The following is a 27,991-nucleotide window of genomic DNA, read 5'->3' on the forward strand; positions in this document are numbered from 1 at the left end:
CGCTAGCATTTCTCTTCCCAAATAAATTTGGCATCCTTTTTAATTAATGCCGAGAAAGGCTGACACCTACCTGAGAGATTAGAAATAAAGCATCTCAGATATGCCAACTTCCCCTAGAAGGAACGTAGTTGTTTCAAAGTTTTAGGAGGAGGTATTTCCAAGATAGGTTTAATTTTATCCGGGTCGATCTCGATTCTCCGATGACGGACAAAGAATCCTAGAAATTTCTCAGAGATAACGCCAAAGGAACCTTTAAGGGATTCATCTTGAGATTGTATTATTGTAATCGTTCAAACACAATCCTCAAATCGTACAATTAATCTATTTTCCATTTACTTTAGATGACCAAATCATTCACGTAACATTCCACTTGATTATGGATGAGGTCATCAAAAATCTGTCATTGCACGCTGATATGTTGCTCCGACGTTCTTTAGTCCAGATGAAGATGACATAACTGTGTAGCAGAAAATTCCAATTGGTGTTCTGAAGGCTGTGAGGGCTGCATTTTTTGGAGCCATCTTGATTTGGTTGTATCCTGATGATCCATCCATGAAGGAGAAAATCTCGTGTGTCGAGACGATGTCCACCATCATTTCTGGTATTGGTCTTTTGGAATTCGTCTTTTGGACATGCTTTATTTAAGTCCCTGAAGTCGACACAGACACGTATCTGTCCATTTTTCTTTTTAACTGGCACGATGTTAGCTAATATTGTGGGGTACTGTTCTTCCCGCACGAAGTTGGCATCTATTAGTTTCTTCACCTCGGCAATCACTTGCTGCTCTATTTCTAGGCGCATTCTTCTTGAAGTTTGTTTCACTGGGATTATATTCTTGTCTACCCCGAGTTTATGAACCGCAACCTTTGCTGACAGTCCTGACATTTCATCGTAACTCCATGCGAAGCAATCTTTAAATTCTGACAATAATTTTATCAACTCTGTAGATTCCTTTTCGCTGAGTAATGAACTTATGAAAGTTGGTCGGGGTTGTTTCTTAGTCCCGAGGTTGATTTCTTTCAACTCATCAATTGTTGACTTAATTTCTTCTTCAAATTCCGGTGGAGCGTTTTCTATTAGCTGATCGGTAGAGTCATCCTCCACATCGAGACAATCCTCCCCCAATTCACTAATAACAACCTTGCAAAATTCTGAATCATCAACTGGTCCGACTCTACCAAATCCGAGATATTCTTTCGAGTTAGGAATTCGACCCCTAACATTCCATAATTTTTCAAAGCGTTGCAATTTATCTTCCAGCATCTGTTTTGACAAATGTCTCTGTTGAATTAACTTTCGTACATAAGGCAAAAAGTAACCAAAAGGTAATTCTATTAATTCATTAGAATTCTCATCAAAATTTACATGATTTTCGGGATTGGTAGATGTAGAAGCACGGTGGAATTTGATCAACTTTGAACCAGCGCTACGGACTTGCTTGACCTCTAAACTCTCAACCTTTCGAAGGAGAATCGGAGTAAGGTTCAAGGTGTTCACATAGTGGTTTATCCGATCATACATTGTCTTATATTCACTTTTCCTTGCATCTTCTAAGGATATCTCGTACTGAGGTTTCCTTGAAAAAATAAAGGAAAGAAAGGAAAAATCATTATTATTTCTTCCTCAGAATCTTCTTCATCATCAATGTTGATGATCGGCCTAGTCCGTTCAACAATCACATTGGCTTTTCCTCGTCCACGTCCTCGGTCTCGATCTCGGGTGCGTGGGCTAAAAGAACCCCTACCACCTCGTTGTGAGGAGATGATAGAAGGCTGTCGAATCAGAGTTGAATGACCTCCTCTTTGTGATTCCTTTGAATCTCCCACTTCATTCGCCACAACTTCACGAGAGAAGACAGTCTTCTTTAGAGGCGAGTAGTAGGCGGCGTCCTCATGAGTGTCAACTTCATGAATCGAAAATGATTGTAAATCTCCTTTGATGCAATATTCTTATCCTTCCCTGTAATACTTAATACATTGATGGAAGTTCAGACAAAGTGGACTACAACGTAGAGCATCGAAAGAGGAAGAGCCAATGTCATCATGTCATGCTCGTGAATCCGCGGTCGACCAAGTAGAGCATCGAAAGAGGTCTCGGCACTGATGATATGAAATTTTGCGGTTGTTACTAGCTCTCCAACCTTTGTAAGTAATGTAATTGACCCAAGGGCTCTTTCTCCCTTTTGGTTGAATCCTCTTAACATCATCTTGTCAGCTGTAAGGTCCTGAGTATCAATATCCAGGTATGTTAGTGTCCGTATACTTATTAAATTGAGCGATGCTCCAGGATCCATCAAAACTTTGGATAGTACAAATCGGCCAATGCTAACGGAAATATAGAGCGGACAATTGTGGCCGGTAGTACCAAGCAATAAATCTTCATCTGTGAAAGTTACCCCAGGCTGATCTTTCAACGAACAAACCTCATCCGAGGACGTGCTAGCCAACTGAGCTAAGCAAATTTCCGGATCAAGTAGGGCCTTGATCAGAGATTCTCTCATCTCCTTTGACAGGATCAGAGCGTCGAAAAGACTTAATTTGGCTGGTAACTTTCTGAGATGCGCTAGTACGTTGTAGTCCACTTTGTCTGAACTTCCAGTTTCCTCTCGAGCATGTGTTCTTTCATCGCTGGAGGTGGCTCGTTTGAAGCAACTGTTTGCTTTCCTTTTTTGAGTAGAGTCGTCCCTGAGGGTAACACTTTTTCTCTTCTCAAATAAACTTTCTATTATCTCTTCTGACACTGTGGTTGACTCCTCAAGTGTAGATTCTGAATCAGATGAATCACAGTTGATGATGATCAGCGACCGATACTCCTTTACATTCAATGATTGGTTCGTCACTTCCCGAACTGTCATATCCAGTGTCGTTGACATCCTTTCCAATCTGTCTAACGGGTTTATCAGACTCAAGTAGAATTTGAGGATCAGTTTGGGAATTGAGATCGAAACTAGAGTGACCAAAATCAGTTGCGCTATTACCAAAAACAGTTAAAACATAGTCGAAATTATCATCACTATATTCATAATACCCCGGAGGAGCAAAATGATAATCATACATGGTCAAGGGTTCGAAGATTTTCTCCCCCGAATCCAAGACAACTAATCTAGCAGAGGCGGCCCCTATCCTACCCCCCACGCTATCAGTCTTCGTGACGTTGCTCTTTTCTCTCTTCTCAGGTTGTAGTAATTTCTTTGACGAAATCTCTATCTCTGGTTGAACAGGTTGTAGACTCTGAATGCTTGCCTGAACTGAAGCGATCTGAAAAGCGATCTGAATCTGATCAATCTGATCCAATATCTTTTTGGATGACTTGTTCCAAACTGTAGTCCATTCACCTTTTTCTGAGTACGGATCTATTGGAGTGATTGATTTAGTTGAAATCATATTTATAGAATCTCTTTCAGGTTCTTTTAAATACTCTTTCGGGATTGTTATATTCCCTTCTTTAATGTTCCTCTCGAGCCAATCCTTGAAGGTGAAACAATTATCTATAGTATGCCCGAGCATTCTGTGATACGGGCAATAATTGGGCTGATTTTCTTATCGACCTCCTCTGGTCTCCTCGGATCTGGTAATCTGAACTCGGATTTCTTCATTAAGCTTCTGAATATCTTGGATACTGCTTCGTCTTTAAAGGACTACACCACTTTATGTCGTTGGTCAAGGATATTTGCTTATTCTCTACTCGGCATGACCTGACGTGCGCTGGGCAGGTTGACCATACTACTGTGTACGCTGCTGTTGGTTATGTTATGATGGCGGCTGAGAATCCCGACGGAAATCCTCTACATATATCTTTATTGGTTGTTTTCCCTTGTCAACAGTTGTCACTACCTCGGATTTATTTTCAAATGTCCTGCTTGTCTTGGACTTCTCTGTCTTCTCCGGAGAATCCATATACTTGGCTTCTTCTTGCAGATTGCTGCCTTTGCTGAGCAGCTTCTTAAAGGATTTGATGGCGAGTCCCTTAAGCATGAAAGCTATTGGCCCATGAATGCTTTTGAGTAGAATTTCAATCACATGACGTTCCTGTAGCTGAGGTTCACATTTCATGCTAAGGTTTCTCCATCTCAAAATATAATCTACTAGAGTCTCGTTAGACCTTTGCTTCTGTATCACGAGATCTCCTATAGAAACATTGTGCTGCGTTCCGGCGAATCTCTTCACGAACAACTGCTCTAAGTCGAAGAAAGTCTTTACTGATCCATTAGGTAATTCGACATACCAATCAAAAGCTATCCCTGATAAACTGCTGATAAATTGGCGGCAAAGCAATGCCTCGTTACCTACTGTGTTGCCACAACTGGCTCAGAAATGTGCTGTGTTGTCTGGGGTTTCCAATCCCGTTGATATCTTAAAATTCGGTGTCACAAAACACTTAGGGTAGGGTACGACATCAAATTCCTCCGGGTAGGGTTTACCCTTTAAAACTTACCCTTTAAAACCAAATTGGGCTAAGGCCTCCCGAAACTGTTCGATCATTTGCTTAAAATCCTTTTCTGGTATGACGCTTTGAGTAGAGTCCATCTTTTGGAGTAGAGTCCCTCTTTTGTAGATAGATCATCTCTGTTAGCTGAGGCGACTTCCCTCCTCTCATCTACAATCTGTATAATTTATGGTTGATTGACTTCTGGAGAAGCTAACTGTCGTGGTTGAGATTGTCCTTGAGCTGCAGCCATAGCAGTCATGACAACAACCATTTCTTCCATTCTATTATTCATTTGACTGATTTCTTCATCTCTCAGGAAGAGAGCCCTACGCAGCTCATCTACGACGTTCCTTCAGTATGAGGTTGAGCGTCACGCGCAGATGTAACCGCTCTGGTTTCGATGACATTAATATCCATACATTCTTCCTCATGGTATTCTTCAGAGTTTTTATCATCATCATCAACGAGAATTCCACGTCCTCAGGCTAGTTCCGAAATCTCGACCCTGAGCCTTTCGACCTTTTTCTCAATTATTGCCCCTCGTATCACTTTGAGGTCTGGAGGCTTGTGTTGAACATTTTCTATCTGTGCACCTTCTTCGACTGTTGTTGTTGTTATCATGTCGGGTACTTTGTATCTCTGCTTTATGCTATAATTCTGACTCATAGGCTCACTAGATTGTATTGGTGCAACAACCCTGGGTATCTAAACCTCTTTCCTTGATGGTGATGTTTTGAGACGGGACGTCTCAACAGAAATATCAACATGTCGAAGAGAGGCATGCTCCCCATGGTGAAGACCGGATACAGTACTAGACAACATGTTTATCCTTTTCTTTGGGATCTTAAGAACATCTTTATGGTTGGTGATTGGTGGAACTCTCGGACCCAGTCGTGACTTAACCAGTCGACGGCCTGCGGACCCAGTGGTGGTGATAATTCCAATTCTGTTCCCCAAGCGGAACTTGACAGGAATGTGAGGAGGTAATCCTTCAGCAGATCTGACATCCTTTAGTATTTCTTTCTTCATGCGAGGGGATACTGCACATCACATCCGCTTAAGCAATTCACTGACTAAGCAACCATCCTTGGCAGCTAGTCTCTGAAACACTGTACTGACTCTGGTGAGAGGAGTAGACTTCTTCCTCTTTCCATCATGTTCATGAGTCGACGGTAAAGCAGCGACAATCTTCCGGATACTTTCATGTCCATCGGTATTTACTAAGGGGTGGAACCTACTCCCTCGCAAAAGCGGAGAGGTATCCAACAATCCTGATTCCTCCTGATGAGGAATTTCATCAACAGTCATATCTTCAGAAATCTGAAGTTCAGCAGTCTTACGAACTTTTTGGCTACGGTTTCTTCTTTGTGACCGTGTTAACAGTGCAACTTCCGAACTCGGCCCAATTTCGAACACTGACGGCGGGACGGTGAACTCTTCAGTTGGACTATCGACGATCATAACCTCTTTTCCCTTAGCAGGAGCGGGAAAGTCAGGCCTAGTAGATTTCAAAGTGGAGGTAGTCTTTTCCTTCTTATAAGGAGGGAAATCTTGTAGGCAATTCAGGTTAAACTCAGCAGACGGTTCCTGAACTTCTGGAGTGGCGACCTTCACTACAACGAACGGGGCTTTCCCGAGAATGACCTCGAGATCCTTGAATCCTGTTCCAAACTTGATGGTGGGAGCGGCGTTACGGGCGCTACGGTCCATTGGCAAGTTGCAGGAAAATGTGAGTGTTGGGAATGCCATCGCAAAAACTTCAAAAGAGAAAACTCTAGGGTTAGTTATTTGACCAATATCTCGTGATCATAGTGCGAGCACTACAAATTGACGGAGGTAGACCTGTAAACCGAGTAAATTTTATTTAATCGGTGAAAATTTTAAGATTTTAGTGAAAATGGTCTAAAAGTACAAAGAAAATTAACGAGCAAGCGCAGCGCGACACAATTCGGTTCAACTTGCGAAATAACAAATCAAACTCGAAATGACACAAAAAGAAGAGTAAAGTTTAGGACCCAGTGCGGGACCGACTTCACAACGCACAATGCCCAAGTGAAACTAGTCCGCCAACACACCTATTGGGGGTTCGACCCCACATAAAAGATTAAAAGTTCTTAATGGCCTTCTGAACCTCTCTGTTCAAAGTAATTGAACAGATGATACTGAAGTCCGAAAAGAGTTGATCGTACTTCCCCAAGAAAAAAATGGGTGAAACATACCAACGGAAGAAGGGTAATTTGGTCTAAGAGGGACATTGACACATTTCCGATGTTTGAAGAAAATATTTCCTGATTTAAATGAAGAGAGAAGCTATCCCCAACGGAGTCGCCAGAAGCTGTCGGCGATAAAAAGTAGGGTTGGAGGTTGTCCGTAAAAAGCTGTCGGTCACCGGAATCGAAATCCCGTCGTCTGCTTTGGAAGGACACTTTAATTTTCATATAAATTTAAGTTTAAAAAAAATGAAATCAAACTGACCCCATAATCTTCACAGTTAAAATGAAAGAGCGCTCTACTTCAAATTTTGTATCTATTTTGAGGGATAAACACAAGACTTGAGGATGAGACTCGATCAAATAAACTAAGAAATATATGACGTCCGTTTGGTCTGCGAAACCGTTTTATTTGCCGACAAATTCCTCTATTTAATATGAAAAGTTAAATAGGATTTATTTTAAGCTGGGTTCGGAAAAGCTTCGTATAAGTACAAGCCCCTATAGTTAATTACATCTTAAATGACCGAAGTCACTTAAGAATACTCTCGATAAAAATCAGAAAAAATTATCTTCAAGGACTTCAAAAGGATGGGACTTCTCAACGAAATTGGACAAAGAGGTGCGCAAAAGGGGAATGGTTTAAACTTGGAACATTTATTGTAGAATTCAAAGGAGGAAGAACTAGGGGACGCCACAGATCCGACGGAGAACCTCGGTGACTTTCCAGTCTACCCTATGGTTTGGCTTCAGTTTCGAGGAGAAATATTCAAGTGTTTTATCCTGTCAATTTTATTTAATTAGGGCTTACATTCGTATAAAACGATCACACAAACAACTTGGAAGATGTGAGGATTTAGGCCATGACGGACGACAACCATGGAATTCTCGGAATCCTAAAACGAGTTAGGGTTTATATCGTACAACAAAGCTATACGAATATTTAACGAAAAATTGAGGATTTATGTTGCGTGAGGCGAACAACCTCGAGATCTTATGGATTGTTTTAATTTCTAAGAAAGGAATGGTTTAGCTGGGGAAGACATGCTCTGCTGTTGAAGACGGTCTTGCTGCCCACCGCGCTAGTTCCAAGCTCGTTGTCGTGACGAGTTTAACTTTCTAGGGTGTCAGGTTATAATGTCAAATCGAGCGGCCCTATGGTCGTAGTTCTTCAGATATTTTATTGAGAACATGTTGAAGTTGTACAGTGTATAGCATAACAGTAGAGTATGTAGCACAGGACAAGCAATAGAGTATGCAGTAAAGAAAGCAGTACAACATGCAGTCTAAAAAAAAGTAAAATGTACAACAGATAAGTAATTATAAGAGAATAACAAGTTGTAAACATAAAACAAACCTGTATACCTCGGAGATCTGGTGTTCCTTAGGTGTAATTGATGCAACAGGTACAAACAACAAAATTTGAGGAAGCAGGATGAAATGCTTTAAAGAAACATCGTCCAGAAATCTCGAGAAAATCTCGAGAAAGCGAGAAAGATCGTCAAAAGACTCACGACAAGAGAAATGCGAGGAAATCGACGAATCGACAAATCACTTAAAATCGTAGAAAACATGGGAAAATCCTGAAAAGTGATCACGAGTGCTTTGTCCAAAAATTCCAAGAAAGACATGAAAAAGTCCAAAAAGAGGGAGCCCGCAAGCACTCGGGTCGGGGCTAGGCTCTACTATATATTAGTACTCGAGAGTCGTCGAAGGCTACTCGATCACACGGATGTATAAAACCCACCACTCAACTAGAAGGGCGTCCTATTGAACTTAACACAGGAGGGTATTCCTTAGCCTAAACAGGTGATCAACTGGTGGACAACCAATGTTTAAAATGTATTTAAAATTTATGTTTTCAGCATGCGCATAGGTTTCAAACATGCGAAAATTGGGTTGTATCAATTTTGTATGTAGCGAAAAATATATTTTTGTTTTGGAAAAAGATGTGTTTGTTCTTATCAAATTTATTTTCATCAATTTTGAAAAGTAGTTGTCCACGAGTCGATGATGCTGTCGGGCATAAGGCTACCAACAACCTAAGAAGGTTCGGGTCAACTCCCGCTAGTCTTTCAAGGTTCGGGTCAACTCCCGCTAGTCTTGTGTCGGTGAATGATACTGTCATTCTACAGTTCACCGGGTTCTTCAATCGGATCATGATGGGTTCTTGAATCGGATCCCGATGTCGTAAGATGACATATCATTCTGTTCTATCTCCGGTGTGCCTTTGTCATCATCGCCTTAAGCCTCAAAACAAAACCGTCCTACTTGCGACCTTGCTTGATGGTTTCACGTATAGCAAAATGCGATACGTAGACACTTATGTATCGGACATAAACATAAAAAACCGAACTAAGAAACAAGGAAAAAAAGGAACAAAAATGGGATGAGAGAGAGGAGCCACTGATCCACTCAAAACACTGAAAAGACGGAGGACGGATCAGCTCTCAAAACTCGTAATGAAAATACCTGAAAAAGAAGACCCAAAGATCCTTGAATCAATCCAGAAGGATATCACTTTCTCACGTTTTTATAAATGACTTAACTTAAGTCAAACTGGCCTCACACACCAGTGACTTCCTAACATCGGTGCCCAGCTCCCAAAGACATCTTTATGAAATTAATTTGTTCTAACCAAATGCTTTTCCAAAATGAGACTTAGAAATCTCCCAAATTTCACAAAAGGAAAATAAGTCGGAGAATACCATCACTAGTACTCCCAAACCCATGCAAAAATCAGGATCTTCCAACTTCCAAATTAATCAATGGCCTCATATATCAAATAAACATAAAATATTCCCATATAACCAAATAAATACTCACGGCCGGGGTCAATAGAGGAGAGTATAGCCACCAAGACTTTATGTCAAGGCAAAATAGGGCCAAAGAGACTTGCGACCAAGGCAACCCAAGGCACAGAAGGAGAGGAGGCTCACGGCTAAGGCAACCCAAGGCCAAAAGAGGCTCACGACCAAGGCAACCCGAGGCACAGAAGAAGAGGAGACTCACGACTAAGGCAACCCAAATCAATTATATGAAGATATTTGATATACATAAGAGAGTACAAGATATAAACCTCATTTTGGAATAACAGATTTGATCCATCAATAATCATGCAAATCTTCAAGCACAAGAAGACAGACTAGATTAAATTATGCCATCCCCAAGAGATCTTACGGGTAGGAGCTAAGGCTAGTAAAAGTGAAAACCCAAAGCCACCTCTCGGGCAGGGGAAAAATAAGGCAAAATTGAGCTCCCAATCAGAGTAAAACCGAACCTTCCCATAGCTATGGAACAGAGACAGGAATAAACACCACAATAGGCTCTCGGGTAGGAGCTAAAACAAGCAAACCGAGTTCCCAAATCAAGCCAAAATAAATCCCTTAAGGTTAACAAGTAAAGCTCACATACCCAAGACAAGATCTCAATCCAGAACCCAGCCTCCAACCCTTCCAAGGTGAAAATCGAGCCCTTAAGGAGACCAAACCAAAGCTTTAAAGGCTACTCAAATGCAGTATATGATAGCAAATCGAAACCCATCAATTTTTAGATAAACCGAAAACCAGCAGGGGCAAAAAGAATAAAGTCACATCCCAAATCAAACAAAAATAAGCCTCATAATCAGCAAGAGTGAAGAGCTAGAGCAGGTAAGACCGAGCCCCAATGGAGGCCAGAAATCGAGCCACTCAAGGCTAAAGCAGGCCCAAGCATAGATAGAAACTCAAGTTTTAACAGAAATTAAAGTTCCTGTTACTTGAAGGTGAAACCGACCCATTTAGAACCAAAGAGTAGTTCACATGCCTTTTGAAACATCAAGATATAGAGCCAACATATGTCTTAAACAAAAGCAACAATATAGAGAGTATATTTAGGCCCTCAACTTAATTATTCCAAGCATGAAACAACTTCCAATAGAAGTTTAAACAAAGTGATGCCTGGTGAGGTGCTAAACCCAACCACCAAAACAAGTTACAAGACTTGTCGAATTAAATAAATCCTCCCATAAACATGTATTTCAAGCAAGGAATAGCCATAAGAAACCAAAGCTGAGTCCCCAAACATGCTTGAAAGGCCAAATAAACTCTCCAATATCTCATGCTAAATAAGAATAGATGAAAAGCCTCATAATACATATCCCAACATGCTTGCAAGAGAAGTCGACATCAGCTCAAAGCTACATTTTCAATTATTCCAATTTGCTTTTGAACAAAAAGAGAAAAGAGGAGCTAGCATCGTCTCAAAGCCACGTTTCAACTTTCTTATTCATAGTAATAGAAATATGTCATAGTTTTACCATTTTAAGCAAGTAAGGAAAAGAGAAAAGCCGATAACATGCTATTCTTCTATCCTTCTAAACAGGTAATTAAATCTAGCCCTTAAAGTATGCTTGCACTTCTATTCCTAGATGCTTGAGTATCATGTATTCAAAAATATAAGTGCCAACTAAGTAAGCATGCTGTATCACCCATCACACCGAGCTAACAGGGCTCAGCAGGGCAAAATCGAAAACAGGGCAAGACACAAAAGGGGAAAAGATACCTCCTTGAAGCAAATGAAAGTAACACATGAACTTTAAAGGCACTCCCCAACTTCAACTCCTTCTCCAACAGCAAGAGGAAACCAATTCAAGCACTAGAAAATTAAAGAAGAAAATTAAAGAAGTAAAATTAAAGAAGTGAGAAAAGAAAATGGCAGAGTTTCCTCCCTCAGAGATTTTCGGCATACCCCCCTCCCCGGACTACAAAACCGAGCTCTAATATATACCAGAGAAAGAGAAAAATGATTAAGAAGATACGGCAGAAGAATCGAGCGCAGAGGATACGATCCTCGCAGAGGCCACGCTCTGTGTCAAGGAGGGTCGAGAGCAGAGGATACTATCCTCGCAGAGGATAGGATCCTCGACAATAATAAGGGGATGGGTAGTCTGCGAGATTGTCTCGCGTGCAGGAGGCGAGCGCGGGAGTGAAGGTCCAACGACACAGGAAGGACGCGGGCTAGGCGAACGAACGAACAGAGCTAGGGCTGAGGCCCGTGGGTTCGAGAAAAGCGGTGGGGAGGGGAGTAGATAGATTTAGGTTTTAATAAACAATAATAATAATAATAATAATAAATATCATTTTAAAAATTTTGCATGCTATTTGTGATTATAATTACACCTAAATTATATATCCTTCCCCAGACGCGTCGTCGCAGTGAAACGAATGTCTCCCCTAGGTAAAATCGATGTTCCGGACGCATCGGCGCAATCTGTTTCGTCATCCGGAGTCGTCCGGGCAACCTCGTCGTCGATCGGGTCAAAAACGCGTTGCGGTACAAATCCTATTAAAATTCCGATATGAGTTCAATAAAACTGGACAGCGGCGCCAAATCAACGAGTACAACCAATCCTAAGGCCGACAGTCCTATAGGAATACTCCCTGAATTCCTTCAGAGTAGCCTTACCTGCTAAGCAATAGCGATCAAAACTAATATATGGAACGTCAAGTTAAGTGAAGAAAAGTTTAGAATTGCTAACGGAGATGGACTCCTTCAGTAGTTTTCTAGGAGTAGTCGACAGAAAGGTCCTACGGCTAGATCCCAGGCTACTAAGGAGGGGAAAACTGCACCTCGACCGAAAGCGAGGTCAACAAAGGCGATCACTTCCCGCGATAGTCTTGTGCCTTCGCGTTAGATCCGTATCACAATATTAGGTCTAATTGAGCGCTCTGGACATTGTGATTCCGTCATCTCATTCCCCACCAGGGGAATCACGACACTTTACCCCAATAAGCAGCAATCTCTTTGTTGACGCAATGAAGAAGGTTACGGATCTATGAAGGTCAGTTCTAAGAATCTTTGCTTCCTAGAATCAATGCATTGATATCAATTGGTTCGGAATCTTTGTAGAAATTAGGGCAAAATAAATATTTTATTTCCCTAAAACAAACAATATAATTGCGAACATAAAGTAAAGGACAAACATCTACAATTTGAGAGGTAGGAGATCTATCTCAATTCTTACAATTCAGGAGGAAGAAAATCTATCTAAAATCCAAAACCTTAATAAATGACAAAAGAATAAATTGCATTTAAGCTAATAAAAGATAAATTTGCTTTTAGGTGCTGATCTAATAGAGTGTTCCATCACTAGCACACTTAACAAGGGAAGTTTTGGTGCCTCCAATATGTGAATCTTTTCCTTTACTTGTATAGACCTACAATCTTTCCTTTCCTTTTGATGTGGGACTCCGTTCAATCTATCCCCATTTTCTATTAAAGACTTGTTAGGAGTCCCCTCTTTGTATGAACCTCTACCCTGGCTATCACTCTCCGCCTTCCTCGAAGCCAATCCCGTTGAATGAACAATGGGCCTTGTTACTCTGATTGAAAGTAAGCATATGCTTTTGTGTTATGCTAGCCATATTTGGATATGTAAGCCACTCCAATACTGCTAGTACAAATTGTTGGCTGCATTTTACTTTCTATCAACAGCCAGTGGCAGTTAATGATACTGTTTTTAATACAAACTTACATAAATTCGTAATTTCTTTTATTAGCCTTTTTTTGCAGTACATTTTCTTCTTCTTTTTCACTGTTTTTGGTACTTTGTACAGCCAAGTGATTACATCAATGCATTACTTGTCCCTAAAGATGGCCAAGTCCCAGTTGATTTTGAATGTCTGGATGCTCAAGGAATATCTAATGTGGTATGTTCACAAATTTTATTCTTTGTCAATATTTTATTCAAGTTATTTTGCAAATGGAGATCATGTTGTATATGCCACCGTTTATATATTTTTCTCTTATCATTCTAACTTTCGCAAGTTGTCGTTTATTTTAGAATTTTGTGTGCTCATATGTTAGGATTAATTCTTTTGGAGGACAAGGGATGCTTCTAAATCACGTACTAAGGTCATGCGTTGATCTTATTTGACGGGTCTTGGATTTGGCAGTAGGAGGCACTGCAAATATTACTACTGCACAACCCATGCAGTGCACAGGTGGATTAAAATATTGTCATTATAATAATTATAGTAACTAGATGCTATATAATAATGTCCAGAAAATATTATTAATCTTTTGTTCTCTCATTAATTGAAAGACGCTTTGTTTTATTACAAAACAAATGATGATTATGTGTACGCTTATTTAGAAGGATAGAAATGATAAATTTTGGTATGATTTTTAAAAATACGCTAGATTAAAATTTTTGAATAATTTTTTTGGACTTTATCAAAATTAAAATATCTAGTAAAAAATTTTAAAATAATTTGAAGTTAGATCAATAAATCAATTAGATTTAAGGTTTTCTTAAAACTTTTAAATAATGAAAAAAAATTCTTTCCATTGTGTTTTTTTTATATTATTCAAAGATATAATTAATTGAAAAAAATACATAGATTTTTTATTCGATGAAATGTTTTTATTATTTAAAATATTTTATCGATGTAACTACTTTTTTTTAAAAGTACTTAATATTTAAAATGAAATTTGTTAGAAGTTATATTAGGATATTTTTTCTTGTTATTTCCTATTTATTTATTTTCTTTTATTTCTGGTTAGTTATATGAGTTCTATTTTTAGTTTATTTGATTTGATTTTTGTACTCTTCGAGATATGGGTGTTATTTCTTTCTTAAGTTTTAGGATTTTAGTAAGTTGTGTTTGAGCCAATATTTCGTATCAATAACAGTATTCTGCTCAATTCACCAAACCTATATGGTATTAGAGAAAGAAATCTTAACCTAGCCTCTAGACCTCTACATGCGTGGTCAAATTCCCTTCCTACAGTTGGAACTCCTTGCAGTTTTTCTCTCTGCAGGCTATCTTTCTGTCTTCTTTCTACAGAAGAAATCTTCTGTCTTTTCTCCAAGGCCGGTACCCCTCTCTGTAGACGGATTTCCCTGTTGTAGTCCCTCATCTAGTCGGAAAACCTTAATACAATCAGAAAATCTTCCCTACAAGTTGTGTGATGCAAGGATCGACTCCTTCCATGCCTTGGCAACCAATCCACTCCTTTGGCTCCGTTGGAGCCATGTCTGATTCCTCAGCCTCAGAGATTTCATCCGACGTTGTTCTTGATTTTATCGGAGGTTCAACATCTACCTCAATCATTCTGTAGACTAAAGGATCCGAACACTATGAATTTCTTAATTACCACTCATAAACTCAACGATTTCAATTTTTTCTAATGGTCTCAAGTTGTTTTGTGGTTTGTCAAAGGTTGGGTTAAATTCAACCATCTCACTGGTACGATTTGAGAACCTTTAAAAACTGACCCAACATATGTTGCGTGGAAAATGGAGAATTCTATAGTTATGTCTGTTGGCCGTTATTTTGAAAAGAAAGGAATGATGATTTTTATAAAATATGAAAATAATTTTAATGTAAATATGATTTTTAAAAGTAATACTTTAATTTAAAAATAAATGAGACCAAACGAGTTTCACAAATTGAATAGTTTGGACGGTTGAGCGCGATACCACAATTAATATATTATCACGAATGATAAGCATACCACTTGACAGTAGGCTCAACCATCTAAACTAAGAAGTTCGTGACATCTTTTTGGTCTGTAAAACCTTTTATAAATGACCGGTAAGTTCCCATACCTAATATAAAGATTAGACAAAATTTGTTTTACCTGGGTTCCAAGTTCCCTATAGAGACAAACCCTTATGGTTAACTACATCTTAAATGGCCAGGGTCACTTAAGAAGACTCTCGATTAAGATAAGTGGTTTTACCTTCCATATTTCAAAGTTTAGGTTTCCAAGATTAGACACAGGAAAGAAAATGAGAGTGACTCAAATAGGAACAGTTATTTTAAAGAATTCAAAGGAATGAAGAGTAGGAGACATCACAGATCCAGGAGAAACCCTGGTGATTTGAACCTTGGTGATTTCTCAACTATCCTATTGTTTGACTTTATGTCTTTGAAATAATGTTATTCAATGTTTAATCCTGCAATTTCTTTTTAAAATTTAGGACTTACATTCGCACGATATCTGATCGTTCAAATAGCCTAGAAAGATTGGAGGATTTACATTGTAACAGACAGTAACCTCAGAATCCTAAAAGTGTTAGGACTTATAATTGCACAACAAAGTTGTGCAAAAACTTAATGATATGGTGAGGATTTACATTGCGCTAAGCAAACCATCTCGAAGTCCTATAACTTGTTATTTTAACTAAGGAAAATGTTTAGTTGACATAAACTTGTTTTGATGTTGCAAATTCATCTCGAAGTTCCTACTTTGTGTGTCCTCGTCATGCTGTCCATGGTGTTCGCTCCAAGCTCTCCGTCGTAGCACCTTTGGATTCGATGTTAATTTTAAGTGTACATACAATTGTTTAGTCAACGATCTGCTGCCGGGTACCTCCTATGAAACCAATTACTGGCCTCCTATTCTATAGTTTTGTCTGTCGGCCGTTATTTTGAAAAGAAAGGAATGATGATTTTTATAAAATATGAAAATAGTTTTAATGTAAATATGATTTTTAAAAGTAATACTTTAATTTAAAAATAAATGAGACCAAACGAGTTTCACAAATTGAATAGTTTGGACGGCTGAGCGCGATACCACAATTAATATATTATCACGAAGATAAACATATCATTTGTAGTAAGCTCAACCATCAAAACCAAAGAGTTTGGTGACATCTGTTTGACCTGCGAAACTTTTTATGTATGGTCGACAGGTTCCCTTACTTAATATAAGGATTAAATAAGGTTTATTTTATCTTGGCTTGTTAGTTCCCTATAGAAACAAACTCTTATAGTAAATTACATCTTAAATGACCAGAGTCACTTAAGAAAACTCTCTATTAAGATCAGTGGTTCTACCTTCAAAATTTCAAAGTTTGAGATTTAGGGGGAACCTTGGTGATTTCTCAACTATTCTATTGTTTGACTTTATGTCTTTGAAATAATGTTATTCAATATTTAATCCTGCAATTTCTTTTTAAAATTTAGGACTTACATTCGCACGATATCTGATCGTTCAAATAGCCTAGAAAGATAGGAGGATTTACATTGTACCAGACAGTAACCTCATAATCCTAAAAGTGTTAGGACTTATAATTGCACAACAAAGTTGTGCAAAAACTTAAAGATATGGTGAGGATTTACATTGCGCTAAGCAAACCACCTCGAAGTCCTATAACTTGTTATTTTAACTAAGGAAAATGTTTAGTTGACATAAACTTGTTTTGATGTTGCAAATTCATCTCGAAGTTCCTACTCTGTGTGTCCTCGTCATGCTGTCCATGGTGTTCGCTCCAAGCTCTCCGTCGTAGCACCTTTGGATTCGATGTTAATTTTAAGTGTACATACAATTGTTTAGTCAACGATCTGCTGCCGGGTACCTCCTATGAAACCAATTACTGGCCTTCTATTCTAAGGTATAGTGTGTAAAAGAAACAGTAGCAGGTGTAAGTATAGTAACAGATTTTAAGAAATGAGCTAGCATGCATTGTATCAACAAAAGAAATACCACTTGAAAAACTCAAGAAAGAGCGACAAATGACCCACGAAGAAAGAAAACTCGAGAAAATCGGCAAATGACTCACGACGGAAATCTCGAAGCAAAAAACAATAAATGACAATTCAAAGAAAGTCATCGAAAACACGGGAAGATCCTGGAAAAAGACCGCGAGTGTTTTACCAAAAATTCCAATAAAATCGCACGAAAAATCCGAAGAAAGAAAACTGCCAGCACTCGAGTCGAGGCTAGGCTTAGATACTATATATTTATACTCGAGGGACGTCGAAGGCTACTATCGATCACCCAGATGTATAGAGCTAGCCACTCAACTAGAAGGGGGGCGTCAAACCTAACTTAGGAGGATACTCTTTAGCCCGGTATTGGTAATCAACAAGTGGACAATCAAGTTATAATATATTTAAAAATTATATTTTAGCATGCACATGAATTTCAAGCATACAAAAAGAAGTTGTATCAATTTTGTAGTAAAAATATTTTTTATAAATATTGTATTTGTTCTATCATGTTTTGTTCTTATCAGTTTTAAAAAATTATGATTGTCCACGAGTTGATCGCGCCGTCGGGCGTACGACCGCCAACAACCTAAGGTACGGGTTCCCCGCTAGTCTTGTGTCAGTGAATGATACTATCATCCTACAGTTTATCAGGTCTCAGGATTGGGTCCTGATGTCGTAGGATGAAATATCATTCTACTCTATCACCGGCGTGCCTTTGTCATTATCGCCTTAAGCTTCAAAACAAAACTGACCTACTTGCGAACTTGCTCGATGGTTTCATATATAGCAAAAGACTATATATGAGCACGTATGTGTCAGACATTAGCACAAAAAACCGAACCAAGAAGTAAGGAAAAAAAGAATAAAAATGGGGATGAGAGAGAGGAGGAACTGATCCACCTAAAAGATCGAAAAGACGAAGGGTGAATCAACCCTCAAAACTTGTAATGAAAAGATCTGAAAAGGAGGGCCCAAGGTCCTTGCATCAATCCAAGAAGGATATCATTTTCTCAAATTTTATAAATGGATCAACCCAAGAAGGGTATTCCTTCCAAATCCTGTTTCAAACAGATCGAAACGAACCCGAATCAATGTGACAATTGTATACACGACTCCACCATCACTTACATAATCACACGCCCAAGCCTGAACTAAATGTGACATTTATGTTATCCAAACCTTAATGTCAAACTTCCAAAAAAAACTCTTTCATGAATGACAATTTTATGAGATTTCAAATCCTTCATGAATTTGATTCATATCAACCTTATGCTTCCTCAAAATGAAGTAGTAAGAGCTTTTCATATTTCACAAAATAAAGGAAAATAATCCATAGAGGGCAACCTTCTAAACTTCCAAAAATCATGCCAATATCCATGCCAATATCAAAACCATTCAATTCCAACCCTCATTAAAATATTCTCACATTAGATAAGTGCAATACAAATTTAAAGAATATAAAAGTGCTCATGGCTAGGGCAAATCAAGAGAACAAAATGAGCCCGAATAAAACTTCAACAGGCTCATGGGTAGGGATAAGAAAGAAGACAGAGGCTCACTGGTAAGGCCAAGAAAAGGCACAACCAAAATCACATACAAGCCCATGAGTAGAGACCAGAAAAAGCACAACCAAACCCCCAATATATGCTCACGAGTAGGGGCAGCAAGGGAAAACCCCCACATTCATTGTTATTATGCTCTTTTGATATACATAAGAGAGTGAATGAACAAGCTCTTGTAAATCATCCGAACTGAAACCATTTTCATCAAATAAGACATGATAGTGAGTTGGTCTGCTTATATCTAGCATTCCCACATAGAAGCACTATTGAAATCATAATTTTTTTTTGGATGACAAACTTGGTTATCAACAACAATCCCAGGAGGAAAGTTATCTGGAGAATCTCCAACCAAACCGAGCCCAACAAGAGCGGCAAACAGAATGACATGTTAGACAAACCGAGCCCAGCCAGAAGGATAAAACAGAGAGCCATCAAAGGTAAATCGAGCTCAACAGGAAAGGGAAACAGAAAAAACCATGACAGACCAACCGGGCCCAACAGGAGTGAGCCACCAAATGGGGAAAACAGAGCAAAATTTCCAGCTAACGTTTAATCCCAAAATAAGCCAAAACCGAGCCCACCAAATGGGTCAAAATAGGGCAAAATTTCTTTTATTTGGATGGAAATAACAATATTAAAAAACATCAATATTTCATTTTCAGCTTGAATTCTAGATGAGCAAATATCATTTCAGAGTTCATAACTGTGACTTCAGAAAAAAAACGCAAGCAATCATTTCCCCTAAAATTACTCTTTCTTTAACAATAAATTGATTCAGCAAGGAGAAAAGAATGAAGGCTACAACTTTCAGCATACAAGTATAGAAATGATAGAAGCGTAAGAAGAAGATTTGCATGTGACAATGGATCAAAACATGCTTTCCCTAAACTGCTATTTCAACTAATCAGCATAGAACTTCTAAATCAGATCCAATAAAAGTATTAGAGGTCCAATACTTGATATCAATGCCATTATGAAATACCAGTTAAAACAAAACAAAGCCTCATGTATGCACTCCCTATTTTACATGTATGCACTCCCGATTTTAACATCTCCAATATGTGTCAAGCAGGGAAACAGAATAGAGAATAGAAGGAAGAAGTACCTTGCTCGAGATTTCTTAAAAGAAAACAACAGAAAAAAAATGCCACTAAGCTTCCAAACACCCAGCACAGAAGGACCTAGCCGAGAAGGAACTTCGGCAAATCCTTCTTCTTCTAAAAGCCTCGAACAACAACTACCAAAAACCTCAGCCTTCCTTTCTCTCAGAAAATTTTCAACAATTCAGAAAGTACCTTAGGAAGCCTTTTTATAGGCATAAATGAGAGCGGGACAACCATATTTACCACAGCTTTCTGGTCGAATCAAACAACGGGGAAGGAATCGTCACAATAAAGTAGGAGAAGGTAAAGCTTCGAGAAGGAGAAGGGTCGGCCAACCCATCTCCTGCAATTGGAGAGCCGAAAGGTCGAGCGACCATGCGAGGAAGGAGAAGAGTCGAGAGAAGGGAGGCGACTGCGTGGATCGTCCAAGGGAGCTAGGGCTTGCAGAGAGAGTGAGCCAAACACCTGATCAAGCCGCGGGGGTCAAATGAAGGTTAGTGTAAGTGAAAGAGGGTAAATACGGTTTAGGATTAAAATTAATATTATAAGTAATAATTTAAATATAAAAGTATTTAATATTTTAAAAATAAAAATTTGATTTGTACATTTTTATTCGTGCGTCACAACATAACAAAATAGATATCCTTTTTAGGTAATTATGACGTTCCAGATGCATTGGCGCAGTCCGTTTCGTTATTAGAGATCGTTTTGATGAATTCATAGATTTGCGTGTAATTTGCTCGTGTGCAGAATTATGGTAATATGGGTGTCTTTCCTAGCTAAAATTGATGTTCCGAACGCGTTGGCGCAGTCCATTTCATTATTGGAGGTCATCCGGAGAAGTTCGCATTTTCACCCATCCTTTAAACTCAATTATAGTCCGATCTTGTGCAACTTAGTGAATTTTGTGCATTTTTTGTGTGTGTGATAATAAAGTCCTGAAGAGGTTTTTCTAGGGCTTGAGATCCTATTGGGAACTTCTCCTTGAGTCTCCACATGATAGTCCTTAACCACTTGAACATACGACGATGGTTTTGAGATCATCAATGTGAGCATCACAAGAGAAATAGGAAGTAGTGGAATTTCTAAGGAGATGGATTCCAATACTAATTTTCTAAAATAGTCAATAGGAATCCCTAGAGCTAGATCCTAGGATCCAAGGAGAAGAGAAATGACCTCAAAATGATGTCAACAATGTCATGGCTAATTAATTCCATGATGACCTCTATTGGTCGTTCTTACATTTTTCTTCTATCTGCAAGTGCCTTCTGGGTTGCCGTTTGAGATACTTATTGGGATAGATAATTCTGGACAACTTTATAAAGTTTCTAATAAGGTTCACAAGGCTAAATAAGGATTGAAGACGGTGACCCAATATTTCAATGACTTGGTTGTTTTAAGGATGGAATGTGACCATACTACGACTACACTTTAGACTCTCTAGCAGAGCATTCCCTCTTCCATAAGTTTTTGGAAAATGATCGCATGTTTCAATTTTTAGCTGGCCTAAATAAGGATCTTGATTAAGTCCACGGCCGTATACTTGGTCGTGACCCTTTTCCCTCAACCACGAAAAGCATTCAGCGGAATCCACCGCGAAGAAATTTAGAGAATTGGCATGCTCGACAACTTAATTACTTCAACTGAGTCGTCAGTCTTAGTCTCCAACAGTACTCCATACTCTACCAAACCATCTCGAGCCAATCACTCCACAAGTGATTTTTTGCCACAAAGTTTGCCATACCTTTGATAAGTGTTAAAAGCTTCACGGGAGACTGAAAACTAAGTCTTCGATTAAGTCTCCGCTGCTAAAGGTCTCGCTACGACCTTGAAATCCAAAACAGTTTAGCCGACCCCTACTTGGACCATTCTCGACTTGTCGGACTCTATTAACTTCAATGGAATATTTGATTAAGCGGCTTGGATCTAGTTACTTCTCCCTAGGCCAGTTGATCTCTCATGCTCGTTAAAGTAATGACTTTACGGATCTCGTTGGTTTTGCTTCTTCGGGTCTGTGGCGGACTCTATTAACTTCGATGGAATATTTGATTAAGCGGCTTGGATCTAGTTAGTTCTCCCTAGGCCCATTGATCTCTCATGCTCGTTAAAGTAATGACTTTACGGATCTCGTTGGTTTTGCTTCTTCGGGTCTGTGGATTATCAACTCAAGTATCACGGACCACATGACCAAGTGTTCTCATTTTCTTTGACGTTTCTCCTCGCTCCCGGCGAGATATAATTGAAATTGCTGACATCTCCTTTAATTCCATTGCAGGTAAAGGGTTAGATTTACTAGCAGGCGGGCTGATTTTGAATCCGTGCTACATGTTCCTTTGCTAAGTGTAGCCTCATATGATCAATAAGTTAACATGAGAGTTTTGTGTCTTTCGGGATCGTCATTCGGGGAGGATAATTGAAACTTCTAAGCAGATAGTTGGGCTCTATTTTTTCTAAGAAAATGATATTGACAATGTCAGCAGTCAATCTCATAGTTATAGTTTTTCCCATTTTGCTGCATGTCTAAGTATAATTTAATATTATCGTTTGGGACATCCTAGCTTTCATTATTTGAAACAATTGTTCCATTTGGTGTTTTTTGATAAAAATTTATCTTCCTTTAAATATGACGTTTGTCAATTAGTTAAACATCGACGTGTATCATATCCATCTCATTCTTGCACTTCTTTCTCTCCCTTTTCACTGATTTATAGTGATTTATGGATACTCTCAAAACTTCGAGTTATATCAATAAACGGTGATTCATTACTCTAACTGATGCCCACACTCAAATATTTTGGGTCTATATATTAAAAGATAAATCTAAAGCTACTGTCACATTTAAAAATTTTCTTCTTCATTCAAACCCAATCCAAAAGCACTATTCAGGTCCTTCGGACCAACGATGACCGTGAGTACTTTAACTCTGTATTGAGAGAATTCTTGGTTAGTAAAGGCATCCTCAATGATAGTTCCTGTAAGGATTACCCTCCAACAAAATGGGATAACCAAGTGAAAAAATAAACACCTCCTCGAAGTTTCTCATTTTATTATATTTCAAATTAATGTTCCTAAGCATTTTTGAATGTCTTTGTCCTTAACATTACCTACCTCATCACAATAATCCATAACTTTCACAACCCATTTTCCGTTTTGATGCCATGTTTTCCAACCAACCCATTCTCCTCAATAGAACCCAAAATCTTAGGATGCACGACCTTTGTTCGATGCACAACCTGACACATAGTAAATTTGGTCCCCACTCAATGTTTCTTCTTTGGCTATTCCGCCGTTTAAAAATGTTACCCATGTTTTTATCCTAACACCAATAAAACCTATGTTAGTGCCGACGACTCCTTTTTGGAAAATGTCCCCTTCCCTAACACTGCCTCAAGTGAGACCGAGCTTGATTTTTTGGACGCTTTTCCTTTTGGACTCTGGTGGACATTTTTCTTGCTCCTATAGCCACTATCCCTGGTGCACCTCTGGCACCATTGAATTTGTCACCAGCTCGACCAACTTCGCCACCCCTTCTTCGTATCTATACTCGTTGCGCAAAGGCCTCTGTTGAAGCTCGTTTCAATACCCCTATCGTTGAGCCCGCTGCCCTGTTGTAGGTCTTGGAGTTTGCTTCGGTCATGTCCTCGGTACGATGCTCTCTTTACTTATGGGAGTCTCCTATTGTTACGCAGATAATATAGTCATGTACACTTAACCCCATTAATCCCATGGTGAAATTTGTCTCGTTTCACATCCTATCTCTGTCATAGAAAGTATTTGCTATATCTTTGGCGAGTGGTAATCTCCCATCCTCTATTGAGGCCTCGTTGGCTGTCCTGTTCTGGAAGACTGCTGTCATGGACGGAGATGGATGCCCTGCGACACAACCATACTTGGAATGTGGTTGATCTCATATGGGGAAAAAAAACAGTGGGTTGTAGGTGGATTTTTAGCACCAAATTTAACTTTGATTGCTTCTTTGAACTCAACAAGGCTTGGTTGGTTGTAAAAAGATATCCAAAAACTTATGGAATTGATTATGAAAAAACGTTTGCTTCAGTTTCTAAACTAAATATTGTTTGGGTCATACATCCTTAGCCTTGAATCTCAGTTGGCCCTATAACTATACTTTAAGAATGTTTTTCTTAATGACGATCTCGCTGAGTAGGCTTTGTTCTCTCCCACTGAGATTTGACTCGACTTCTTACCCTGGATAAGTGTGGCAATTGCAAAAGTCCCTTTATGTACTGAAAAAATCCCCACGAGCCTAGTTCGGCATATTTACACAAGTTATAGTGAGTCATGGTTTCTCTCAAGCCCAATTTTATCATACGTTATTTTTTCGCCATTCGTTTAGTGAACGTATTGCCATTCTTGTCATCTATGTCGACGGCATTGTGCTCATGGGTAACGATATGCTAGCCTTAGAGTCTCTTAAGGCCATCCTCGCCGCGTCTTTTGATTTGAAATACTTGGATTCCATCCAGTATTTATTAGGGATGGAAGTATCTTGGTTCTCTTGGGGCATTTATTTGTCTCAGCGCAAATATGTGATGAATTTATTGACCGAGACTAATCTACTTCTTTGTAAAGTAGTAGCTGTCCCAATGAGAAATTGCTTGAAGTTCTCAAGGTCGTTCTGGTGAACAAAACACATTACCAACACCGCTAGGGTAAGCTTATTTACCTTGCACATATGCACCCAAACATTTGACACGTCGTTAGTGTCGTATCCTAGTTTTTGCATGACCCTAAGAGCTCCATCTCATCACCGTCCATCAGATCTTTCACTTTCTAAAATGCTCACTAAGCTTAAGTTTGTTGTTCACTAGTTACACCTCGTTCTCTGTTGTGGTTTATAGATGTTAATTAGGCCAAGTCCGTCCACAATCGACGATATATCTTAGGTTATTGCTCCTTGTGGGGGAACCATGTTACTCGAAAAAGTAAAAAATAGTTTGTTGTTGCCCGTAGTAGTGGTGAAGCCGAGTTTTGATGTCTTTGGTTGTGTGTGATGCCCTCTGGTTGTGCATCATGCTCTACGAGTTATTTGTGCTGATTATCGCTCCTCTGTGTTTTTTTGTGATAATAAAACCATCATTAACATTGATCATAATCCGGTTCAATATGATCGTACCAAACATATGGAGATTGATCATCACTTTATTAAGTGAAAACTTAATTTTGGGGGAATTTATGTTCTGTTTGTCCCATTCGCTGGTCAACTGGTCGATATTCTCACTAAAAATCTTCCTCGCTAGTTATTTGATGATTTCAAGTTCAAATTGAATATGATTGACATCTATGCTTCAGCTTGAGAGAGAGTGTTAGAAGTTATATTAAGATTTTATTTAATTTTTTTTATTTCCTATTTATGTATTTTCCTTTATTTCCTGTTAGTTATATAAGTTTCTATTTTTATTTAATTTGATTTGATTTTTGTAATCCTGGAGGTATGGATGTTATTTCTTTCCTAAGTTTAGGATTCTATTAAGTTGTATTTAAGCCAACATTTGATATCAATAAAAGTATTCTGCTCAATTATGCAAACCTAAAAAACACTAATAAAAAAAACATGGGAATGACTAAAAAGCTTGATTTATTTATTATACATTTAAGGGATTTATTCATATAGTTGCTTAGATTATTTTAGGAATCTATATAATTTTATGCAGAATAGTAGTTTGAATAATTTAATTTTTAACAAAATTATTCCTTGAATTTATCGATGATATTAGCTGCCCACCAACATCCTGGCTAATTCAGTGGCTCTGTACTTCCTTTCCTATCCAAGATCATGGGTGTGCGCTGAATTTGGGGCTTTACTGTTTCAGTATTTTGAATGGAAGGATTTGAAGTTCTTTTCTAAATATATCAACGAATTGACTATCTTTTGGGGCACATGAATCTTTGTGGTATAGATCTTATTCCGTTTTGCAATTCGAGCAGATGTATCTATTTCATATGGTTGGAATATTCTTTTACTTTAAAATCTGATTTGGTATCTTTTTAGTCTCCCACTAGTTTAGATATATATGTATGTATATAAACTCTCATCCTACAATTTTTTTTCCCTTCAGGTAAATCAACTATCTCTTGAATGTGATTTTTTTCTAATGTAATTATCTCCTCGTATGGCTTTCTCCCACATTTATTTTAAAGCAATGGTTTTATAATCATTCAATGAAAATATTAAAACATTAAGTGCAAAGAATTTATAGTTGAAAAATAAGAAATATTAAGGCCCCATTTGGGGCGCCATTCAAGGTGCGGAGCGGGGCATTTTTATTTAAACGCGGGCCGCTAGTTCGACCTCGTGGCCCGCATTTTGTCTCTTAAGTTTTACTCTGCTTCTCTTCATGATTCAGTTATGTTCTTCGTGTTCGTCGTCTGCTCTAACCTTCCTAGCCGGCTGTGCTCTTGCTTCCTCTACCCAGAAGTCTCATTCCTGCCGTCTTCTTCTTCCGGTATCCTTCTTCCCTATCTTTTGTTGGTGGATTTTCACCTATTTTTGGAAAGGTTTTGTTTCCTTGTTTCTCCCCTCAGTCGCTTGATGGCTCTGATGTAGGCTTCGGATTTTGATGTTTCTATTTGATTTTTTCTGATGTTTTGCGCGCTATTTTGATATTTCTTTGAAAAATTTTGAAGTGGTGATGATAATGGAAGTTGTGGCTGTGGTGATGAAGTTGTGGAGATGCCGATATGGTCGGAGGACTTGGGGACGATCGTGGTGGTGATGGTTGTGGTGTCGGTGGTGTTGGTGTTTTTGGTTTTTTTGAATTTTAGATATCTACCTATTGGCTGATCCCTTTGCAGGCTCCAAAAATTCTGACCGACTCTATTTTTTTGTTTATGTTTGATTACCGAGGGTTTTGAGGGTCAAATTTGATGGAATGGTAGATAAGACACTAGCTAGAGATTTTACCCTCATTTTGTGAGAATTTTTGGATATCGAGTGGCTCTTCCTTTGAAGAAATATTAATTGTGGTATGAGTACATTGGATACAAAAGCTTGTTTTGTCAGGAATTGGAATTGAAGGCTCACAAAATGCTTTACCCTCATCAACTTAGTTCTCACAAAATTTAACTCATTTTTTATGAGTTAGCTCATCATGAATGGGGAATAATGCATGTTAATTATAAGAGGATTTTTGTTAACAATGAATCAATGCAAGTTTATACAAATAAATGTGGACTCTTAATTCAATCATTTTTTCTTTTTGATATTATGAAACCACACAAGTGTTTCGCTTGAGTTACTGTGGAGTAACTCGATTCACATATGCATATTACCATTTATATCGTGCTTCTCTTAAAATTGACAATATGAAAGCTTGTACTCGTATGTTGCTTACATATTTAAAACATTTTGTAGACTCGTATTTTCCTTGCATGAGCCAATGTATACTCAAGTAGTTGTATGGCTGGTATTTGTTGGTTGCTGTTGTTTGCTATTATATGCTTGTTGGGTTGCTGATATCAATGAGAAAAGTTTCATATAGCTTATTTGCACTCGATTTATTTTGCGGAGCCTAGTAAAGTGCATTATTTTTTGTGCAGTTTTTTTTACAGATCTTGGCATTGCTGAAACTGTTTCCTTATATACTCAATTTTAGTACATACCACCCAATTCGCATTTATTTGCATGTCCACTACTTAAACTTCTTACATCTATGCCACACACAATTTTCATATCAAATAAAAAATACGAACTTTTTAAAAGTGAAATACACATTTTTATACCTAGCTAAGGTGGCGTGTGTAAAAATTGAAGTTTAAATATACTTTAGAGCCCTTTTTTTCACTTTGCAAATTTTAAGATAAAAAAATGCCTTTTGATACTCTCATGCCCAATAAATAGATATATTTTTGAATTATCTAAAGTTTGGAAAGCTTCTTGTGCTTTGAAATTTTGTTATTGAGATAAAACAAATATTGTTATTGAGCTTGGGGTGGTTGTGGGTTGGGCTGATGGTTTTTGGTTGTGGCTTGCGGTGGTGGCTATGGCTTGGGGTGAGGGTTTTGTGCAGTGGCTTGGGTCAAAATTGGTAACTGTGGCTTGGGGCGGTAGCTGTGGCTTGAGATGAGTGTTTTGTGGCTGTGGCTTGGGCCAAAAAGTGGTGGTTGTGGCTTGGGCCAAAAAGTGGTGCCTGTGGCTTGAGGTGGTGGATGTGGTTTGGGGTGAGGGTTTTGTGGCTGTGGCTTGG

General features: G+C 38.5%; 1 protein-coding gene across 8 annotated transcripts in view; it reads left to right on the forward strand.

Moving 5' to 3' along the window:
* Nucleotides 1-27,991, forward strand: part of LOC110037582 (uncharacterized protein YNL011C) — a 162,595-nt gene that overhangs the window by 116,752 nt on the left and 17,852 nt on the right. For 7 of the 8 annotated variants that reach the window (XM_020742256.1, XM_020742255.1, XM_020742260.1 and 4 more), the window contains one exon: nucleotides 13,235-13,327. In XM_020742256.1, the coding sequence (XP_020597915.1) occupies nucleotides 13,235-13,327 (93 nt within the window). Of the gene's footprint in view, nucleotides 1-13,234; nucleotides 13,328-13,484; nucleotides 13,622-27,991 lie in introns of all 8 variants that reach the window. The other variant, XR_002295349.1, reaches the window with a different exon arrangement.

Source organism: Phalaenopsis equestris, unplaced genomic scaffold (genome assembly GCF_001263595.1).
Source record: "Phalaenopsis equestris unplaced genomic scaffold, ASM126359v1 Scaffold221702, whole genome shotgun sequence".
Lineage (NCBI taxonomy): Eukaryota > Viridiplantae > Streptophyta > Magnoliopsida > Asparagales > Orchidaceae > Phalaenopsis > Phalaenopsis equestris.